The following is a 21,944-nucleotide window of genomic DNA, read 5'->3' as shown; positions in this document are numbered from 1 at the left end:
GAACACATAAGGAATTGCCAGTTCTTATTTGGATTGGCCCTGGATATTCAACATTCACTGTAAAGCTTCTCATGCAACTTTCCTTTGTTGTTTTGGGGTCATACTCCAAGCAAGGAGCTGTCTGGATTCCCTCAAACTCGTGTCAGTTTCTGAGTCCACTCAGGCTCACGTCCAGCCCACAGTGCATAGTGGTTTTACTGGGGGACTGTCAAGGAGCATAAATTAAAGCTCTGTTCTAGCACATAAAGATATCTGAAACAAAGAGTATTTCTGCAGCCCCTGTAGAATTTTAGGAGTCAAAAGTAAAGGCTGTTTGTATCCTGCAGTTCTCAGCTACACATTTTTAGAAGAACTGTCCAATCACATGCCTGTTAAAAGACTTCTAATACTATCCTGTTAGCAAACATGGGAAAAAGCATTGAAGCTTAGAGAGACCAAAACCAGAAGAGTACAGCAAAACCCCAAACAGATGCATAAAAAGCAGTCTCAGAGACATTCTCACAGTTCTTGGATAAGTATAGGAGATTAATCTTCCTGTAAAGGTAGGTATTGAGGGTGTGTCTTGGAAGACATTCCATGCATCTGGTCGAGGCTGTCAAATTGATTTATGTGATTAAATCAGCTGTAAGATTGGCAGTGTGTACATGGTGAGTCTTAACACGTGCATGGCTGGCCTGTATAGTTTTTCTGCTGTCTTTTTTTGACCAGATTTTTGGGGTTGAAGAACCTTTCAGATGTTCTGTATTTTGTTTGTGTGACAGGTGGTGGTTTATCCAGATCACCATTTGCAGGCCTCTCCCCAAGGATGGCACTTTATCTTCCTGAGTGTGTTTTTAATCACAAACCCCCTGAAGTTTCTCATAGTCTGGGCAGTAGCACTGCCTTTCTTCCTGCCTAGTTGTGTGTAAAATTTGCTAGATTGCTGTTCCCAGCTCGATTTTGGGGCCTCTTCGGTGTGCTACACCAGCACTGGTGCCTGTTTATGTGTAAACCTATTAAGATGGTCATGTCACATAAATGCTGGTCTGAACAATCTCCTGAAGTTGCACTTCTGTTCATGATTTTGTAAATACAGCTGCAGACCATGCTCCTCCTTCCAGAAGCAGGTATTCTCCCATATTACCAGCCCTGGGCTGCTGGTGAGTTGTCCTACCTGAGGAACCATTTTGGAAGACAGTGATGTCTGTGGTACTTCCCAAAGGGAAGAATGAGCCACCACATGCTGATCCAGGCTGTTCTGTGTTTCTTACTGGGGTATTTGTTGATGGACTTACAGAGCTGCTTTGGGTTGTGGGTCGCCTTTGCTAGGTCCTTTGGAATGCCTTTGAATTTGGTCACAAAATCCTGGTTTAGGTGGTTTGAAAGTGCTCTGGAGAAAGCCCCAGGAGGCAACCACACTGGGAACTGAACTTGGTATCATCAGGATTATTACGTGCAGATGTAGCCAGTGTGACCTTTTTGTTGACCAAAACTAGGGGGTTTTAGCTTTTGGGATGGTATGCATACATTTAATTTTCAGCCTAAGGAAATAATTACTTCTTCCCTTGTCCTTTGTCTTTAGATACTCACATGCGTAGCACGTGCTATGGGGGCATCAGGAAAGGGCTGTGTGTCCGTCCCTTCCCTGGTGCTGTGACAAAATCTGAATGCTGCTGTGCCAACCCTGACTATGGCTTTGGAGAGCCGTGTCATCCCTGCCCTGCTAAAAACTCAGGTAAAATTTTTGTGTTTCTTTGAGTGGTACAGTGAGCATACAGAATTTAAACAAAACTCCTGTTGAAATCGCATTGTTGATTTTTATTTCATGCCCTAAAGAAAAGTGAACAGGGTGAATTTGGGTTCCTGAATTGACTGTTTGCTATAAATAATAATTCTTGCAAGAGAATAAGCAGAATTCTCCAATGAATCTGTAGATTTCCTGGTCCAGTCAATCCACCTTAAAAGAGCAGCCCATATTATTTCTAGAAATATATATTTCATTTTATAAGAATCAATTCTTAAGTAAAGCTGGGAATTGATTTAAAAACAAAATCTCTTGACTACAGAGAGAGTCTGCATCTTGGACAGAATTTCTGTTTAGTATTATTAGTATAGCAGAAGACTATATAGGAAAAAAAAGCAAGTAAAACTGACAGCATGATTAAAAGCAATAACTTGAGAAGACAATCGTGTCAAGACTGTAAAGAAACCACCTAATTTTTTAACTTTGGTCATCTAAGTTTGGTTTTGTATATATGTGTGTGTGTATATATATATATATATATATATATGTGTGTGTGTGTGTGTGTGTGTGTATGTGTGTGTGTGTATATGAAAGTTCAGGATGGAGTGCTACCTTGCAGATTTAACTAAATTATCTATAAATGGTTATTTCATGTGAACATTGGCATTTCATTAGTTACATTGTAGAAAAATTGCTTTGAAAAAAAAATCATGTGGGTTTAGTTTAGAATGAAAGAAGGTGAAATACTGGAAATAACGTTTTTTCTTTTCCTCAACATCTCCACCTCAACTGAGCAGCTGAGTTCCATGGCCTGTGCAGCAGTGGAATAGGTATTACTGTTGATGGAAGAGGTATGTTGGATATTCTCTTTAATAAATGAAGTTTAGGTTACGGTTTAGGTCAAATTTTGGGAGGAAATTACTGAAGGGTTTTTTTCTAGAAGGCAAATTTAAGTGGCCCCTCCCTCAAGCAGTTCAGGAGGTAAATTTCTTTCAAGAAAAGTGGATAAAATTGTTTATTTAACAACATTTTGTTGTTAACACTGAAATTTTAACAGCTTATTAATAATTTAACAGTTCAGCATCTTAAGTTCACCCCAGGACAATGATTCAAAGTTAAAAAAAAAAAATCCTCAGAATTGTTGTCTTGATAACATACTAGAGTTTTTACCTTCAATATGTTAATTTTGGTATTTGAATTCTCAGACTACAATATTTGAGTGTTGTCTAGAAAAAAAGTTGGAATTTCTCTAGAACAGTGGATTTTGCCTGACCCTCTCTAGAATAAAAAGTAATCTGTTTCAGAGTTCTGACCTATGATTTTTTTTTTTTTTTGAGATTAGAGATTTTTTCAGAACAGGCATAAAACAGGAGTGACTCCTCTCATTTGACAGGAGTCACTTGCATTTGCAGTTGAATTTCAGTCAGCTGGGATAGTAATTGAGCAGTTTTTCACTCCAGATCCAGTGTTCACTCATGGATCGTTTCCATGAACAGATTGTATCACTGTAGAGGTAAAAATTGGAATGGAGTTTAACTGAAAAAACCATATCCTTATGAAAAAAAGTCCTGAAAGTGACCCCTTGCATTTAGTATTGGGAACTGTAAAGCTCCACATACTTTCCTAGTACCACAGAGACGGGGATTTTAAAAAATAATGGCTGAGCCAGGTCTGAAGTAGGGGCAAAGCACGCTGCAGCTACCAGATAAGTAAAATGGGTTGAAGAAGGAATAGGAGGATATAGGAACATAAAATTTATTGCTGGGTATTTGTCTGATGTGTTAATAATTATCCTTGTCAGCATTAAAGCTCCTTATCTATGCAGCAGAAACAGAATAAGAACTCCCATCATTACCTTTAGTAATAACCTAAATAACTTCTAAAAATAGTACTTAAATAAAAGAAATTCTGGTTTTGTTCACTTCCTGTAAGTATCTGCATATTTTTTTCTTCATTGCTTAACATGCTGTAAGCTTGTATGAGTGATGTGAAATCCCTGGAATTTTTGAATTATCTCAGTTTATTTTCAGTGAATTATACAAGATCCATTGAAGAATCTCTAAATCCCAGAGGAATAATGTCAGCATTCATTAATACTGTTGTACAAGCAGCATCCTATCATAGGAATTTGCATGCAGCCTGGTGGAGAGGTTCATGTGTCCTTTTGGACACATGGAAAATACAATTTCTCCTTAAAACATTGAAACAACTGTGCTGTCTACCAAGTGCCTGACAAAGATCATTCATGTCTCAACTGAAGTCCTCTTTTGTTCAGGTTTCTAGAGCAAACACAGAGTTCTCTGTGCCTCTTGTACAGCAACACTGCAGCCAATTTTCATGCTTCTGCTCCTGTTACTACTTGTACACTCCTTGTGTGGCTTGTCCCCAAGATCCAGACATGTCTAATGAGCTACAGAATGCATTTTGCTCTAAAGAAAATACAAATCTGAAGTGGCATGCCAAATCGTATTTTTTTACAAAGTTTTTCAGATGTCTTATAGCATGGAGTTTTATCCAGGGGTAGCATGGTTTTTTCCAAATGCATATATGATTAAGTGTATTAAATCAGTATCTAAACTGCACTGTGATTAAAGAGGAAATACTGTTTACAAAAAGTTGAGCCTTACAAGTATAAAACAAGCCTTTCTTGAAGTCACAGCTAGGCCAGCACCCTTTCTTTCCAGAGTTTGGGAAAGGAACTCTTTAAAGTAATGGGCTTACCATATGAGGAGAAGGAAAATACTGAAACACCCTCTTTTCCTCAGAGGCACGAAGTATTAAAATTAGTCTGTTCCTCTTCTTACAGTTCATATGAATATTTTGGACTTTTCCAACTACAGCAGAAATTTTATATGGAACTGTAAATTCAAGGTCTATAACTCATCCATCATCCTGTTCTGTCTGTCTGAGAAAAAAATTTAAATTTCCAGCAAGTTCTTGCAGGATTGAATATGCTGTAGTTTTGACCTGTGCTTTACTTATGTATTAGGAAAATTTATGTGTCAGCTAGTAATTTATAACTTCTTACCTAGATCCCTAAACTGCAGGCACTGGGTCCATGGGCTAGGTATTTTGCATCAAGCTTTTTGTAACAAACACGTAGTTCCCTGTCAGTTTAGGTTGGAAAGGCTATCTGGAGGTGATCCAACCTTACCTTCTGCTCAGAGGAAGGGTATATTCAAAGTTAAAACATTTCTCAAAGCCTTGCCTGGGGGAATTTGGAAAATCTCCAAGGATAGAGTTCCCATTGCCTCTTTGGACAGCTTCCTCCACTGCTTAGCCACACTCATGGCAAAGAATTGTTTTCCTGATGTTTAATTTAAAATTTCCACTGTTGTATCTTGCAAGTGTTGTCTCTTGCCATGTCATTGTGCACCTCAGAGAGGTGCACCTCCATCTTCTTTGTAATCATCTGTTAAAATCAGGGCAGTGCTGTTAGAGGTCCCTCTGATCTTCCCTCTTTTCAGCTGAACAAATCCAGCCCCTTCAGCCTCTTCTAACACCTCAGGCACTGATGCTGCTGAGGGAATTCAGCCACGCTGACATAAACTGTGTGTAGTTCAGGAGACACTTGGAGCACTCTGATGGGAAAATTTCTTAATCCTGGTGATTGTTTAAACAGAGCAGAGGCATTACTGCACCTGTTGATTACCAACACAAATGAACTAATGAGTGATGAACTAATGAACTAATTAGTGATGTCCATAGTGACGGCAGCCTGGAGTGGATTGGTCGTGCCCTGTTGGACTCATGCTGAGTTGAGGGGTGTGGGCCAAGTGGAAGGTAAAGACAGCACCCTGAATTTCATGACCATGAACTTTCAGTTGCTTAAGGCATCAATTAATTGGATTCCCAGGGAAACTGCCCTCAGGAGAAGGAGCAGAACAGAGCTTTGAGGATGAGATCACAAGAGCTCTCTGTTAACATGTGTAAGAAATCAGACAAGGAGGGGAAAGACCATCGTGGCTGAGTAAGGATCAAACTGAAGTGTGAGAAGGAAATGCAGTGTCAGTGGAGCCAGGGAGGAAAGCTGTGGGGAACAGAGGAAAGCTGCCCAGGTATCTAGGCGTGGGACTGGGAAAGCAAGGGCACTCTGGAGCTGAGTTACCAAGGGGTGCCAAGGTTTCTACAGTTGGCCTAGAAGGCTTGAGGATTGGGCCCATGTAAAGTGGCCCAAAACTGGATGCAGGATTCCACGTTTGGCCTTCTAGGAAATAAAGGAGAGTAATCACCTTTTCCAGCCTTTGGGCTGCACCTGTGCTGTGCCTTGGCTCTGACTGAGAGCCCCAGCATGCAGTGAGTCAGGTATTGTCCACACCTCTCACAGGAGCAGGTTTGTCATACCTGGCAGTGCCTGATTGTCTTCTGTTGTTGTGCTGATGCAGATATTAACGAGTGTGCTTTGGATCCTGATATTTGCTCCAATGGGATTTGTGAAAACCTGCGTGGCAGCTATCGCTGTAACTGCAACAGTGGCTACCAGCCTGATCCTGCTGGAAGCAATTGTGTGGGTAAGTTTTTGTTTTGGTTTTTTTTTTTTTGTTTTTTTGGGTTTTTTTTGGGGTTTTTGGGGGGTTTTTTGGGGGGTTTTTGTTTGTTTGTTTGTTTGTTTTGTTTTTTTTATTGTGGCTGAATTATTTATCGTTTCGTTGATGCTGATTTGACCTGACAGAATTTAGGTTGCAAGACATCTACTTCTTCAAGCTACAATCAAAATGCAAAAAACCTGGAGTGATGCTTTTCTCAATCACTGCATAATTGTTATTCTTACTGTATATTTTGCATACTGTCTATTTTTGTATACTGTATATTTTACTGTGTTGCTGTTAGGGATGTGTAAGCAGGAGGTAACAGTGCAGGTTTAACTCTCCATCTAATTAATTTTATTATTCATGACCATACATGAAATTCAGTGGGTTTTTTTTTTCTTTTGGAAATTCTTACATCCAGAAAATGTGTTACACCACAAGTGCATTGTACAATCATATTGCTAGCAGCCTTGTAATTTAAGCAGAAAGGTGAAGTTTGTTTAAATTAAAAGCTAATAGAAATCTTTCAGGAACCATCAGGATGTCCAAAGTATTGTGCTTAAGTACTGTGTTTATTTTGGTAAATTATTGGTCTCTGCACTCAAAGATGTACTGACCTGTCCACTGGCAAAACTCCACCAGTTTAGCTGGGGAAAACCTGGTCTATAGCTCCAGTAGAGTTTTCATATCAAACATTCCTTCCTGGTGATGCAAAGGAAACACAAAGTAAAGAAAGTGTCTCCTTTTATCTGCTTGAATAAAGGAACTTTATGTCTAGTTACTTCCTAAAGCCCTAAATATGACCTTCTGGCAGGGAAAGCACTGCTGCAGAAAAGTATTGGTGGTTTTATTTTTAAAATGCTTCATGTAATACTCGTTCTCCAAGTGGATTTTATGGGAAGGGGTTTTATTTAGCTAGTTACTCTTGGGATTAGGTAAGTGCTGGTATAATCTGTGTATTTACTCCAGTAAAGATAAAGCTGACTGAATGTGAGGATGTGTTTATTCTTGGATAGAATTTTTCTGTAAAAGAATTTAAGTGTGAACACTCAGATAAAAGGTTGAAAGATTGTATTTAATGACACAGTTTATGAGATGCCAGAAAATAAAAATGGTCATCAGTCAGAATGCAGACAGTATTTTTGTCAGGTCTGAGTGGGTTTGATCAGTGTTTTTACAGAGCTTATCCCAACAGATTACAGCCCAAATTTGAAGTTATTCTGTGAGATTCTGATGAAATAATGCATTCACCACACTCCATAGTTTGGGCCAAAGGATTTTGTGACAACAAGCTCAGAATTTCTCTTGAAAATGTCAGTTTACAAATTTGGTTGAAATCAGATGAAGTTAGATTAAGACAGTAAAGAAGAGCTTTTTTTTTAATTAGTGGCTACCAGACTTAAATCTTGGATTCGTCATCTGGGGAAATTTAGGCTTTGTTGTCTGAATCCTACAGGAATAAACACAGCTTGGAAAATCTGAAGTTGGGGAAACCAAATTCACCAGATCATTTTTATATTGTATTCTCACTTCTATATTTTTAAACTTAAGAACTCTCTAAAAATCTATTTGATTTAAGATTTCAGTTGCAGTATTAGGTTTTGGAAATCAAGCAGTCAATAAAGAGGAGGCGGCTTGAAGCAGGATGAAATGTCATGTTTATCCTGACTTGTCCTATCAGTAGTCTTCTATAAACATAGATTATTTTGACATTGATGGGCATTAAAGAAAAAGGCTTAAAATTGTATTTTTTCTTCTTTCATAGAATAAATAGTAGGGCAATGAGGAAGACAAATTACTTTTTATTAGAATTATTTTTAGTTAGTTTAAGAGGAGTGCAGGGAATTATGTTATTATATGGGATTTTCCTAGTCAGTGTGCTTGATAGCCTGGTCTTCATCATACTTTTTTTAAATACTGTGTTCCTCTGGAGGGGAGGTGTATGTGTACTCTTGAGATGGCTGCCATGCAAGAACCATACAGGATAGATTTTAAGCCACTTCATGGATAACAAAAACAATTTTAGCCTATAAAGGAGAGAACAGTAATTAATACACTGCTGTTTTGGTGTTTAAAAAAAAATAGTTTAAATACTGTTTTCAGAGCAAATAAACCTCCATTAGTTTATATTGTGTAGTCATACAAATTACAAAGATCACTGTCATTTGACCAAGGTCGAGATCATTGACTAAACTCAAGTGACCAAGGTCATTGCAGGAAAACATAGTTATTCTTTTGAGAAAAAAAAAAGGACCCAAACTTTAAAGGCAGAGCAGAAATCTTTGCAGTAAAAACCTGGAAGTGAGTTAGAGCTTTGCAAGTCAGAGCTGTCACTTGTGGTCACGGTCTGTGTCCTGTCCCTGCAGACATTGACGAGTGCTCTGTGAACGGGCTGCTGTGTGACAACGGGCTCTGCCGGAACACCCCGGGCAGCTACAGCTGCTCCTGCCCCCGGGGCTACCTGTTCAGCTCGGAGACAGACACCTGTGAAGGTGAGGAACCTGCACGTCCTGTCTGCTGTTTATTCTGTCATGTCAAAGCCAAACCATCACAGGAGTGATGGCAGACACCAGAGGAAAAGGGAGAGCTGTGATGTTGCATGAATCTTCACATTTCTCTTTTCATTTCCCTGCTTTTTAATGTGTGAGTTAGTTGCTGTTGAATTTCTTTCAAAGTAGTCATTTAATTTGATATGATAATGTTTTCCTTTGCTTAGTTGCAACATTTTTAAACTACAATATGTGCTTTCCTTTGATCGCATAGCAGGAACACCGTGTCTGCCATTTGGGGAAGTTCATCTGTCTTGATCACAGAGTCTCCTTTTCCTTTTCTCCCTTCTTCTCTCCTTTCACTCTGGGGTAATAGCTAATTCTAGATCAAATCTTATTATCTGTGATGCATTCCAGGACCTGGGTATTACTGCCTAGTAATACTAAAATTTTCCTTCTTTTTTTCAGTATAATCAAAATTGCTTTCTTCATAAATAGTAACATTTATAAATACTAATATTTATAAATAGTAATATTTATAAATAATCTTTCTAAATAGTAATATTACTATTTAACACAGATGTTAAAGCAGAAAAAATGTCATATAGCAGAAACTAATGAGCAATTTTAGTTATTTAAAAAAAATACACAGAGAACTGTACCAAAAAGTGAAATTGGAAGCATTAGCCTATGTGCCAACTCTTAATTAGTATTAGAAGTTGTACCATTTTATTGGTCTTCTCCTTTTTTTTTTTTTTTTTTAGTTCCACAGTAAATCTCAGTATTTGTAATTATTAGAAAGTTTTTATAGTAAATGGTTTTGCATTTCTTTGAGTGATGGGGAAGGTGTAGTTCTTGGTTTCAAAACACCTATGTGAACCAGTGTAATCATCCAGATTTTTCTGAAGTGGTAGAAGATATTACTGCCTCAGCTCCTTATTATTATTGATCATGTAGAAGTTACTGCCATACAGCTAAGCAAACACATAGAAAGGAAAGTGGAAAAGTTTAAATTCTGGCAGTATAAAATATTCATATGTTCTATACAAAACACCCCTTCTATGGTGGGGTCTTCACCCCTTCTATGCAAAAGAAATTACATTTCTTTATATTTTAATACATGTGGGTTTCAGAGGACACCTGTAGAAGTCAGTTCTTGCTCTTTTTGCATGTTACAAATTGGTACCACTTGTTCAGAGTGGGGCTTTTCTTGTGCCAACCCTCATGTATTTACAGAGCTTTCTGTGCCAAGCTGTCTCAGTGCCTATCTGCCTGCAGTGCTCAGGAATTTATTCTCCAGGGTCTGTCACTGTGATTAGTGTCAGTGCACTGCAAGGTTTCTGTCTGTGAAAACAGTGTACTGTGTGCCCTTAATGTACATGTTTCTTGAGGAATCTTCTTGACAGAGAAACTGATATAGTGTGGTAAGGGGAGGTGCTCACTACCAAGAGCATCCAAGCCTAAAACACTGACCTAAAGCTGGGTGTGTGAGAAGCCAGAATGCAGACAACCCAGCCAGTCCTGTTGAAATAAAATGTATCTTCATTTTTAAGCAGTAAACTTGGATTTATTTCTTAATGATACTATTATTGTTAATAAACCTTGCATCTTGTCCTTAGATTGATGTCTAAATTTAGCCAGTGAGGTAAAAAAAGCTGGTCAGGAGAGGTTTTGTGTAAAAGTATCTGTAAAACCTGTTAAATGTGTTGTGTTTTTACTCATGTTGGGTAGGCAGTAGTAATGCTGGGTTGGCAGCAGAGAAAGAAATTATTCTTTTTTTGCCCAAATCCTGTTTCTAATAATTCGTGTTGGAGTTGTAAATTGACTGGTTGTAAAAACCTGCTGTAGTCAGGAGCTCTGTGTGGAGCACTGAAAATGCTCTGATGCTTATTAGTCATCAAGAAATTTTTAATATGACTCTCATCAGCAGCTCTGAAGAAACAACAAAACTCTTGTTTTGTTTGTAGTGCAATTGAAATTTTTTATCATTTTGTTTTGAGGAGTAGGAGACTTGTTTGAGGCACCAGAGTCTGTGAAAGTTGAGATTTTTATGACAAGCTCCATGGTTTAGTTTGTGTTTCCAGTGACATAACTAGTTAAATGTAAACCAGATGTGCTTTGAAGTTCATTTCCAGGAATGTACAGTGGACTGTTTCAATTTTTCTTTCTCTGACGTTTACAATGTACACTCACTTAAAAGAAAAAAAATATATACAACACACCTCAATAAATATCTTCATACATAGCAGGTTTTATTTTACCACACAAAATAGTGTTAAAATCCATTTGGTTTGTTGCTTACTCTTTTAAAAATTACCATTTAGTATTATTGTGAGAAGCTGTAGGGAAACAATTTTTGGAGTTTGTTTACATTGTGCATGTGATACTTTTTCACTTGATTCAGCAGTGCACTAATGCTGAAATACACTTAATACCATCTTTTAATTTTATTTTTCTTTGCTGGATAGTGATTTTGGGATGTAGTCCATGCACTATTATCAGCCTATTGCTATTCAAATTTATTTAGCTTGGAGTTTTGTTTCCATTTTTCTTCTTAGCATAGTGCTAAAGTATACCAAATGCAGAAAGGCCTGGAGCATGGCCCATGAAGCCAAGAGAGCTGACTCTACTTTTCAAAAGGTGTTGAATTTTTGCCCCTCTATCTCCACTTATTCCCTTCTTTGGTTGTAGTTTCAGGGACATTGGCTTCCAGGTGTTGCCCTCAATTGTTTTTGTCAGATTTTCATTTAAACTCTGAAAATTTGAAACAAAAACGTGTCTGTTCTTAGAAGAAAATTGATTGAAATCCTACCTTGCTAAATGCCAGGGGAAATCAAAGATAGGCAAGATAACCTCATATTACTCCCATAAATGTGAAGCAGTTTACCTTTCATGTATCTTCTTGAAGTGATGATTTGGATAGTGACAGCTGTCTGCTTTTTACTTAGTCTTGCACATTGGTTGTGTCTGTGCAAACCTCTGTGTGAGGTCAGCTGACAGCTGTTAAAACAGTGTGGCACTTCACATGAAAATCACCCATTTTCAGCTTTCAGTACCTTCACAGATGATGCCTGGTCCCTCATGGAAATTTCTCTCAAGTTGCAACTTATTTAAAGAAGGGAGGAGCACTTGTGATTGTTTGGACGGAGAATACATCACTTCCATTTTGTTAGTTTGTCCTGTCTTTTCAATTTTTTCTCGCTTTTTTTTAAAGCTAGACAAACTTCTGAAAGCAAGATGGCAGATGCAGAGGAAGCAAAAGTGTGTCTTTGTCCCAGAGCATTTCTATTCAGAGGATTATTTGACATAAAGTAGATAATTAAGATTACTTTTTTTGTGTCAGAGTGATCTATTATTTTAAGAACCACTTAGGTTTCTCTGCAAAAGCAGCAGAGAACACTCCCAACCACCAGGTATTGCTGGCTGGGGGAAACCAGAGAGTGAGAAGCCACAGAGACAGGGAGCATTTCCTGGGTAATAAAAACTGAGGTAATAGAGTTTAAAATGCATTCACAGGGAGAAGAAGGCCTTGGTGCAGAGCAGATAATTGCTGGTGAGGACTCCAGATTGCCAGCTTGGATGCAGAGGGACTTGGAGTTTATTCTGTCAGAAGTAACAATGAGGCACATTGTCCTGACCTGATAAAGTCTCTTAGATCTTACATCCCTGTATCTGCATATGATTAATCTGTAAAATGGGCAACCCACAGTTTAAAATCAGGCTTCAGAAACATAAAGCTCTGTTGTTGTTCAAAAAGTTGCTGACAGTCAAAGACAAGTCCTGTTTGCTCTTTGTAGATAAGTCCATTAAGTAAAAGATCTGTGAAAGCTGGCTTTTAAATTAAGTGCTTGCTTTTGGCATGGAGAGACATATCCAAAGTTTCCAAAGTTTACTGATTCTGGGCATTTTTATCTCTCTCTTTCTTTCTTTTTTTTTTTTTTTAATTAATACATTCATATTTTAAAATATATTTAAATACCTGTTGCTTCCTGTGATGCACATCTCTGGTGAAAGGAAGGCTTGATGCATCATAACAAAATAGCAAACTGTATCTCTTTGAAAACTTCTAAAAAATAGGGAGGACATTTCAATTTGTCTCAAAAATGTTCTCTTGATGCTGTTAATATCACTAGTGCTTAGCTAGATACTACATTAAATTAAGATGGTTTAATTTATATATATTACAACATATTCCTGAAGCACTGCTAGCAAATACAAGCAAGCACTAAACCTTTTTTACTTCAAGCCTGCCAAAGGGAACTGGTTGGAGTAGAATGTATGGCTTGATTCAGGATGCATGTAAAAAAATTAGATTGGTTGGGTTCAGAAGGAAATGGTGGATATGCATCAACAGTTCTTCTTGGAGAGAATGTGTATTGTATCAATCTTAAAACTGATTCTACTTAAAAGAAAAAATCGGCAAATAATGCTGTCTGCAGGGGTCCTATTCTTGCATGTGAACGAGCTTAAAAACCTCACAGGGATAATAAACAGGATTTTGGGGCTAAAGAGAAGTACCATTTACAGTATTCCAATTACAACTGCTATTTCTTCAGCCTTTCCATAACTAGAGAATTCCACCCAGCATTGTGATACTTTGCTTCTGACAGGGTTTTCTTCATTCTTCTCATGGAGCCATAAATGGCAGAAACAATGAGGGCTTTGTTTGTTCTCTGCATGGTGTGGCTGGGAATGTATTTGCCTTCTGTGAACAAAGACTTTTGTTTTCTCACGGGACAGTTGTAATTGATGCTGGAGAACTTTATGGCCCATGCTGTTGGAAATTAATTGTCCTTGTAGAAAAGGGCCATTTAATTAACACCTCCAAAATACGTGCCCTTCAAAATACAGCCTACCTGTCTGTCCTTGTATCTGTCCTTGTATATTTTGATACAAGCCTTGCTGGGAGGAGAGGAGGGACAAATATTTCAGGCAGTCCTCACAGTCCACAACAGCATTTAGAGAGTATAAATAACCGTGGAATACTTCCAGAAGCACTCTTTAGTCCTAATAATGCCTTTTGTTTCTGGATTACAGACATAAACGAATGTGAAAGCAGCCCATGTGTCAATGGTGCCTGCAGGAACAACCTTGGGTCGTTCCACTGTGAGTGTTCTTCTGGCAGCAAGTTGGACCCCACAGGACTGATTTGTATTGGTGGGTGTTTCCTCCTTTTATTTTCCCTTTTTATAAATATTTATATATATACACACACACATTCTACATGTATCTAAAAATGTGAGCATCCTTTGTTGATTCTTTTGGAAAAAAACAGAATGCTGCAGTGGTTTTATTGGAGTAAGCAGCAACAGTTGTCTGCGGGATGTCATTGGCATTATCTTTGAAAGCCATTCATAAATGTAGTTTTTTTTTCCTTGGCTTTCTAAGAAAATTCTAAAGGCTTGCAGTCTTCTGTACATTGCACGTGTTTATACGCTGCCATTGTTTCAAATTATTTGTGTAGCATAATTGAAATTATTGTAGGATATGTGTGGTGCTCTGGCTGTATTTTAGTGTCATTAATAAGTGGGTGTCATTATTAAGGGGGTGATGCTAATCTTAAATGTTACTTTTGTTTTCATATGGATTTGTTTGGTGTTTTTCATTTGAATTTTCTTGTCAGGATTTTCTTAAGGTGTAAAAATGAATGCAATGACTTGAGCTTCTATTTAATTACCGTATTCTTTCATGCTTTAATGTGTTTTTTAAGTGAATGTTACTTTTGTGCCTAAGCTTTCTCTTACATTTCCTTGTAGCATTACTGGCTGGTGAAGTTTATTATTGTTTTTGTAATTTTCATGTTGTGCTAATTTCTTGATATAACCATGCTAACATATGCTTTTTATACTTCTTATTTTTAATCTTGTGTTCTTACATCCAAAGGGGGCACAAGTTCACAAAGAGGCTAATTATAACAGTTTTCTGGATTTACTTTGCAAATAGTTTTCGTTGGATTGTTTACAGTATGAGGTCCCATTTGGCCTGAATAGCTGTGACAAATAACATAAAATATAAACAAAAAAATTAGCTGAGTAGTCAGATAAAAAGTGAAGAACATGTTCCAGCTACATACTGTGAGCCTAATCATTAGTGTTTCATGTTAACAAAAACTGTCTCAGGAACCATGTTTTTCCACTAAAAGTGTGAATATGTTAAGACAGAAGGGTCAGAAGTAGAGCTGGTGCAAGACATACAGATTTTTACTGCTAGAGCCCAATTTTTCCACCTTGGCCAAAATTTCATTGACATTGGAAGCAATGAGAGGAAGGCAGGCTGGGTTATTGAAAAATGAGTGAGGGGCTGGAGATTACAGGTGACCTTGTTGTGTGGAAAAACTTAAAAGTGTTCTTGTCAAATGTGTGCTATTTTAAATCTCAAGCTGATTTTCCTCCATAACCCCTGTAGAGAAAAACTTGTATATTGAATATATTTGCCCTATTTTTTTTTTTAACAGATTGCTTCTGTAAAGCACTACTGTAGCAACAGATAACCTTGTTCCTGATCACAAATGAAAGGCTAAAATAGTATTGAGGTTTAGGATATTTTGTGTTCTGCACAGGAACGATCAAAGTAAGATAATGTCTGATTCTGACAAGTTTATTTTTTTTATTTTGAAATTTGCTCTCATGTCAGAACCAGAATCAGTATCATTGTTCAGCATAGATGTGAGGCATTTCTCTCTTTCTGTGAGCTTTCCTGGGCAGAGAGAGAAAAATCCCTTGCTCAAATTACAGTCATTTGCCCTCAGATTTAAGCTCAAACCTTCAGCAAATGAGGGTTGTAAGTTCAGCAGTTGTAATAAAAACTTTCAGCAATGATATTTGCTTGCCCATGGGCAGCTTTTGCAATATTAAGACCATGCTTGTGGAGGGGAAAAAAGGGGAAATTGCTTTTGAAGCATATTTGAAGTATACAAGTGTTTCATTGCTATTTTGGGAATTGCCCCTACCTTAGGGATACTGCCATTTGTGCTTTTTGAAATACACAATTTTGCATGCTTTTGACATGTATTTTAGTCAAGATTTTTGGAGTTCATACAGTGCACAATAAGTAGGATGCCATCTGCCTGTATTATGCATATATTCTTCTTCAAGTCAAAATCAAAGAGATAAGAGCAACAGAAGGAATGCTTTGATCTTGGATAATAACTCTTTCACCAAAGATTTTTGTCTGGACAAAAGAGAAGATGCAAAATAAAGGAAAAGCCTGAAAAGGATATGACAAGCAGACTTTGGGAGGATAGTGTGGATGCATCTGATGTGAGCAGAAGCACCTGCTAATTTGTAGAATGTAAATAATTTTTGAGATACTGGTTTTGATTTTTCACTCCTATAAGTTGGAAAGCAAAAGGAAATAATGTTGAGTTCTGTATTTAGGCACTTGTTCAAGTGTGGAACTCTGTCCCACATGTTTGAGACCAATGTTAACCTAAATAATACAACTGTTTTACACTTAGCTGTTAATGAAATACCAATTTCTGGGGCTGATTTCACATTATTGGGTGAGGTTTTTTTACTGTTGCTTTAACCTAAAGAAAGGTTGTGCTTCTTGTGGATTGCATCATTTTTAATGTGATAGAAAATTTGGTAGAAAATTTGAAGCTGTTTGGAAGAAAATAAGTTGGAATGATTTTGTCTTAAGCACATTGTTCCTGAGCATAAGGCATTGGTAAAATATCTGGCTTTTTGCACATACAATGCATGTAAATCTTAAAGCCAAATCCTATTTTCCTTTCATTATTGATCAAACTAAATTTGTCTCTTTGAACTCTTTGAACTCTTGAGTGTGTACCTACATTTAAACCCCTCCTAGGCTGAGCTCCCATTTTAGGTCTGACCTTACAGGCTGCTGTTGCTGTCTGATCACCAATCTTTAAGACAGGATTGCCTGTCTCAATAAATGTACCATTTGAGAGTAACCTTGTTAAGGTAGGGGAGTGTAAAGGTGTTGAAGGTAAAACTTAAAATGTATGTACCTGATTTGAGATCTGGCTGACTTTCAAAGTGTAGCTAATGCAGCAGCAGAACCAGACCCCTAAAATAACATAGAACACTCCTACCCACCATGTTTGTTTTTTTTTTTTTTTAACTTCATTACAATTTTAAAGGCTTCCCTTTGAGAAAGACAAGAACACCTGCATTTCAGAAAGGGTTCAGGCAGACACCCAGGAAAGGGAGTTCTACGTTGGGATCTCTGCTTTTGTATATTTTAGATGGATTAGCCACTAGCTGAAAGAAATTAATAAATCCACTGCAATGTCTGAAAGACCTCTGCCAGCTGTGGGACTTGGATTGTAAAATGCCTCAGGCAGTGTGGTTTGTTGGTCACTTTCAGTGATAGTGCTATCCCTTTACACTAAAATAAAATATTTAGTTTAGATAAATGTAGCACTATTTAGCACTATGTATCTAAACTGTGTAGGAAATAACTCTAAGGGAAGATTTTTCTTTTTAAAGAGAGCCTGTGCTCCCTTGGTATTCTGCCTGCTGGTGTCATGGATGTGGCATGCCAGATCTTCTAGCTGTGACAATTCTGTATTGTTTTTCCTTTCTGTTCTGCTGCAGACAGCCTGAAGGGGACTTGTTGGCTTAATATCAGAGACAGCCACTGTGAAGTCAACATCAACGGTGCCACGCTGAAATCTGAGTGCTGTGCTACTTTAGGAGCAGCTTGGGGCAGCCCATGTGAACGGTGTGAATTGGGTATGCTCCACCATCATGCATCTTTTGGGAGAAGGGAATAAGTATCACTAGTAGATTCTTACCATCTCTGTATATAAAAAAGCCTCAAACAAAAAAAACAACCAACTAAACAAAACAAAAAACACCAAAACCAACCCCCCTCCCCAAAAACCTATGAAAAGAAGTTGTCTTCTTTAGAAGTGATCTATTTTGGACTTGTAATCTGCACCATCAGGGATCATTCTGAGAACTTTGAAATGTACCAGGAAATAACATATGAATAAACCTCTTAATGGCTACAATATGTTTCATCTCCACAAGGACTGTGTATTGACTGGGATAGGGGGGAGGTAAAGGGCTAAATCGTTAACGTGAAATATCTGGCAAAATTCATTTTTATATTGTGGGCTGTTAACACTTTTTCCCAGCTCTTTTCAAACATGTAGCTTGTGTACCATTATTGACTGCAGAAATAGTGCTGCTATTAGATTGCGGGGCTAGTTATGGAAGCTGGAAGCAGCAGTGCTAACTGTACTCTAGTTTATGGAAAAAATACTGATCCCCTTAAGATTCAAAAAGTGCCACTGGAAGTTGAACTGGTGTCAAGATGTTTTAGCCTCTCATTTCAATTGGAACAGTGACTGTGGGCTCATGTATCCCCCTAACAAGCAGAATGCAAGCGTCATCCTGCAGAGCTCTTAACTGTGCAGTGCAGCAAAGATATTCCTTTGGACTTCAGGAAGCAGATGGTCAGGTTAGACTAGTAAAACTGATCAAAATCTAGTCAATCTAGACAGCTGATCAGCTCAGATTGGGTGAGTTTGGGCTCTGAATTTCCTGTTCTGCAAGTAGTTAAATTACAGCAAGCTCTGAAATCTTTATATGATGCTACATTTTACATGCATCTCCTCAAGTAAGGTCATTGCTCAGATCCATTATTAAGCTTTGGTGGGGAAAAAAAAGCTGAAAATTTACATTACTACAATTTTAAATCTTCAGGCCTCTTGAAGGAATTTTACCTTTTAGCTACATATGAGTGCTGGGACTGATCTGATTAGATGCTGATCATTTCACTAAGGAAAGCACATGAGAAAGTAACAGTCTAAGATTAATTTCCTCAACTATTCACTTAGTTTAAACATGAATCAATAGTTTAAACATGAGTCAGTAGTTTAAATATGAGTCAATACTTTTCTTGATTGAGACTAGAGCACTTCCCACCTTACAGAGTGAAATTATTAGCAAATTCTGAAGATCCATGTACTTTTAAATTTTCTGCTCCTGCCTTCCTGTCACTCTAAAGCAGTAACAATATCTCTCTGTCTTGATTCCAGACACAGCTTGTTCAAGAGGATTTGCCAGAGTGAAGGGTGTTACCTGTGAAGGTGAAGTTTTTGCTTCTTACTCAGTGTTATATGTAATAAATGAAACAGCTGAATTAATAGTAATAACAAAAGATTTTATATTCACAACCAAAAATGCAGTCCTCGATAGCCACAGTCAGAGACAGCATCAAGCCCCGGATCGGCGCTGGGTGAACCTCGATCTGACCTCTCTCGCTCCGGATCCCCCTCTGTTCACAAATGCTGTCTTCCTCGGGTCTGTTTTATACAGCTTTTTCTGCCTGAGGCAGAGGTGCCCCCATTTCTTTTGTCACCCCGCATATGGATGAAGTTTCTTTTCTCTGTGCAGGGCTGGACAATGCTGTTTCTGGGAGGTGGCTGGTGTTTGATCGAGTTATGGGAACCCAGTGTTCAGCTGTATGTTCCTGAGAATCTGGTTATCTTGATTGAAGATACTTATCAAGTGTTCATCGCTCTTGCAGAGTTCCCCGGATAGTCCCGGGAAAGGCTCCTCTCTGCACCGGCCTTGTCCTTTTGCTTGCTAATTAGGCTTTCTTTCCTTGCTGCCATCTGGAGTTTCACAATTTCGCTGTGGCAGTCTGTCTCCTGAGTGTCAGCGGTTTTAGGCTTTTGGATTTTTGTTACATACACAGTTTTATTCATGACTTTATTTTATGCATATTTCATATAAGCATGAATTACCTCACATCACATACTACACTCAATATGTCACTTTTTCCCTGTCATAATAGGGGATTCACTGTGTTATTTCTTTGCTGTTGCTTAAAATTCTCCATAAAGCTGTAGCTCTCCCCTTGGAGCCAGCAGGTAACTGAACTCTTTGTGTCCCCGACAGACGTGAACGAGTGCGAGGTTTTCCCGGGGGTTTGTCCCAATGGGCGCTGCATCAACAGCCGAGGCTCCTTCCACTGCGAGTGCCCTGAGGGGCTGACCCTGGACGGCACAGGGCGAGTGTGTTTAGGTAAGAGCACACCCCACTCTCACAGCTGTGTCCCCCAGCTGTCAAGAGTCGTTCTTCAAGGGGCTGGAAAGAAAGCGTGGTTTGTTTCTGAATTATCCCAGATAACGTGCCGGCTTAAGATGTCAAATATCTGTGCCAGTTCAGAGAGGAGCTGTTAATGCCTTCGAGGAATGAGTTTGTTTTGAGGCTTGTTTTGCCCTCAGTGCAGTCAGTAGGCTGTGCTAAAGTGCTGTCCCTGCTCTGACTCCTGTTCAGGAGCAGCAGTGTCCAGGGTGATGGATGGTGAGCACAAATATGCTGGTGCAAATCACTCTTTTTTTTTCAGTGCACAGGCCAGTGTGTGGTTCTTTTCCTGACATTTGGGTACACAAGTACAAGATTTTGCCTGCACACTTGGTTGATTTGTCTTCTGGTTGACCTTCTTTGCTGCTAATGGGATGGACCCTTGACTATTATAACCATAATTAACTTTTCTGGAAACCCTATTGTATTTTCCTGCTAGCTGGTGTTACAGTAAGCCTAACAACAGTCGGCTTCTTTTTTTTTTTTAATCTGTATTCACTGCACTATTAAGTGAATTCAGTAACATAAATATAGGGACAGTTTTTTAAATTTTTTTTTTAACCATTTAATTTTTTTTTCTTTTGTCACCCACACGAGCCACAAAAGGGTCATTTCATAAGTCAGAATGTCTGGTACAATTAAAAAACAGATGTGGCTGTCCCATCAAATAAAAGGGTTGTTTAATATGTGATAATACTTGGTACAGTAAAGAAATACATGTGTCTGTCCTGTCAAATACACACAGAATCCTAGAAAGCAGTGATGTGAGGGTAAGTATTTATCTTGATATGGGGAGACAACAGAATAAATTCTTGTACTTTTGTGTGGCACAGGAAGTATCCAGAAATTTAACTGTAGTGCAACATCAGCAACTTCAGATGGTTGAACATTGTGCAGAAAGGCAGAGTCTTGAGCAGGAGCTGAGTGTTAATGTGTTCTTGTGTTCTGCCAATTGACAGGACTGATTTAAAAAACACAGACACCAATGGAAAGAATGGTGTTTTACTAAGAATATAAAGAATGGTATTACTAAGAATATAAAGGCAACACAAAAGTAAAATAATTCATTCAATAAAACTACACGATTTGTTTTAGCAACAAGTAAAAGTAAGCTAGGTAGTGCCCCTAATCATTACTATATGAGAGAAAGGGTAGTGATTGAGAAAGATTCATCCCTAGCTGCCTAAATGCCCCACCATTATCCAGATCCTCAGTGGCTGAGGAGCCCCATTCACAGTGAGGACCTGGAGGACCCTTCCCAGCAGTTGGGAAAATCCTGGACAGTGTGTCCACTTGTAACTGGGGTTTCCAAATTCACCCCGAAAGTGGGTCCAGTTTTATAGGCCCAAATCACCAAGTCAAAGCAATTTGATTATATTTTTAGCACAGAAGCTCTTGGATCTGGTGGCACACATCCCATCCAGCAAGGACTGGGGCTTGGCCAGAGCCCAGGCCTCAGCTTTGGAGGGTTTCCCCTAAAAAGCCCCACAAACAGGCCTCTATTCATGAAGAAATTGATGCCTTTTCCAGGGCTATCTAAAAGCAGAGGCCAGACAAAATTAAGGGAATAAAAAGTAGTTATATTTATTGAAGGGCATTCAGGTACACTTCCTGAAGACAGACAAAACCCTGCCAGGGCTTGCCCCCAATATGGATGACAGGTCACAGGTTTTTATACTTTTATAAGTTTGGTCCAGTTGCATATTGGGGGTTAATCTTCCAATTACATTTACAATTCCATTACAGCTTCAGATAATGAAGTAATTTACCCTAAGTTTGCTCCCCCCAACTCACTTCCATTTACATTTCTTGCAGCCTGAGTCAGTGAGGTGTCCTTGATTCCCAGGCCTAGAGAGGAATTGTTTTGTCTGACCAAAATATGAAGGCAGTAGCTTGCTCTGTATATAGAGTTTAGAGTTATACACCAAAGAATTGCAGGATGATATAAAAATACATAAAGAAGTGAAAAATATACAAGGCAAAATCCTATGGCATCAACAGCACTTAGAAAAGTTTCTTAGAATTAATACGTTCTTTATAGATAACTATACAAGGTTATACAGAGCTAGCATAAGCACTTTTGTAATCTCTTTTTAGCTAAATAATACTGGTGGTGTTAATGACAGTACCCAGG

General features: G+C 38.4%; 1 protein-coding gene across 1 annotated transcript in view; it reads left to right on the top strand.

Moving 5' to 3' along the window:
- Positions 1 to 21,944, top strand: part of FBN2 (fibrillin 2) — a 122,370-nt gene that overhangs the window by 50,091 nt on the left and 50,335 nt on the right. Inside the window, exons 16-23 of the mRNA XM_059836422.1 lie at positions 1,562 to 1,714; positions 2,521 to 2,574; positions 6,109 to 6,234; positions 8,619 to 8,744; positions 13,779 to 13,898; positions 17,306 to 17,443; positions 18,757 to 18,807; positions 19,622 to 19,747. Of these exons, the coding sequence (XP_059692405.1) occupies positions 1,562 to 1,714; positions 2,521 to 2,574; positions 6,109 to 6,234; positions 8,619 to 8,744; positions 13,779 to 13,898; positions 17,306 to 17,443; positions 18,757 to 18,807; positions 19,622 to 19,747 (894 nt within the window). The remainder of the gene's footprint in view (positions 1 to 1,561; positions 1,715 to 2,520; positions 2,575 to 6,108; positions 6,235 to 8,618; positions 8,745 to 13,778; positions 13,899 to 17,305; positions 17,444 to 18,756; positions 18,808 to 19,621; positions 19,748 to 21,944) is intronic.

Source organism: Haemorhous mexicanus, chromosome Z (assembly GCF_027477595.1).
Source record: "Haemorhous mexicanus isolate bHaeMex1 chromosome Z, bHaeMex1.pri, whole genome shotgun sequence".
Taxonomy (NCBI): Eukaryota; Metazoa; Chordata; class Aves; order Passeriformes; family Fringillidae; genus Haemorhous; species Haemorhous mexicanus.
Note: the sequence above shows the minus strand (reverse complement) of the source record. Positions and strands in the feature narration are given on the sequence as shown.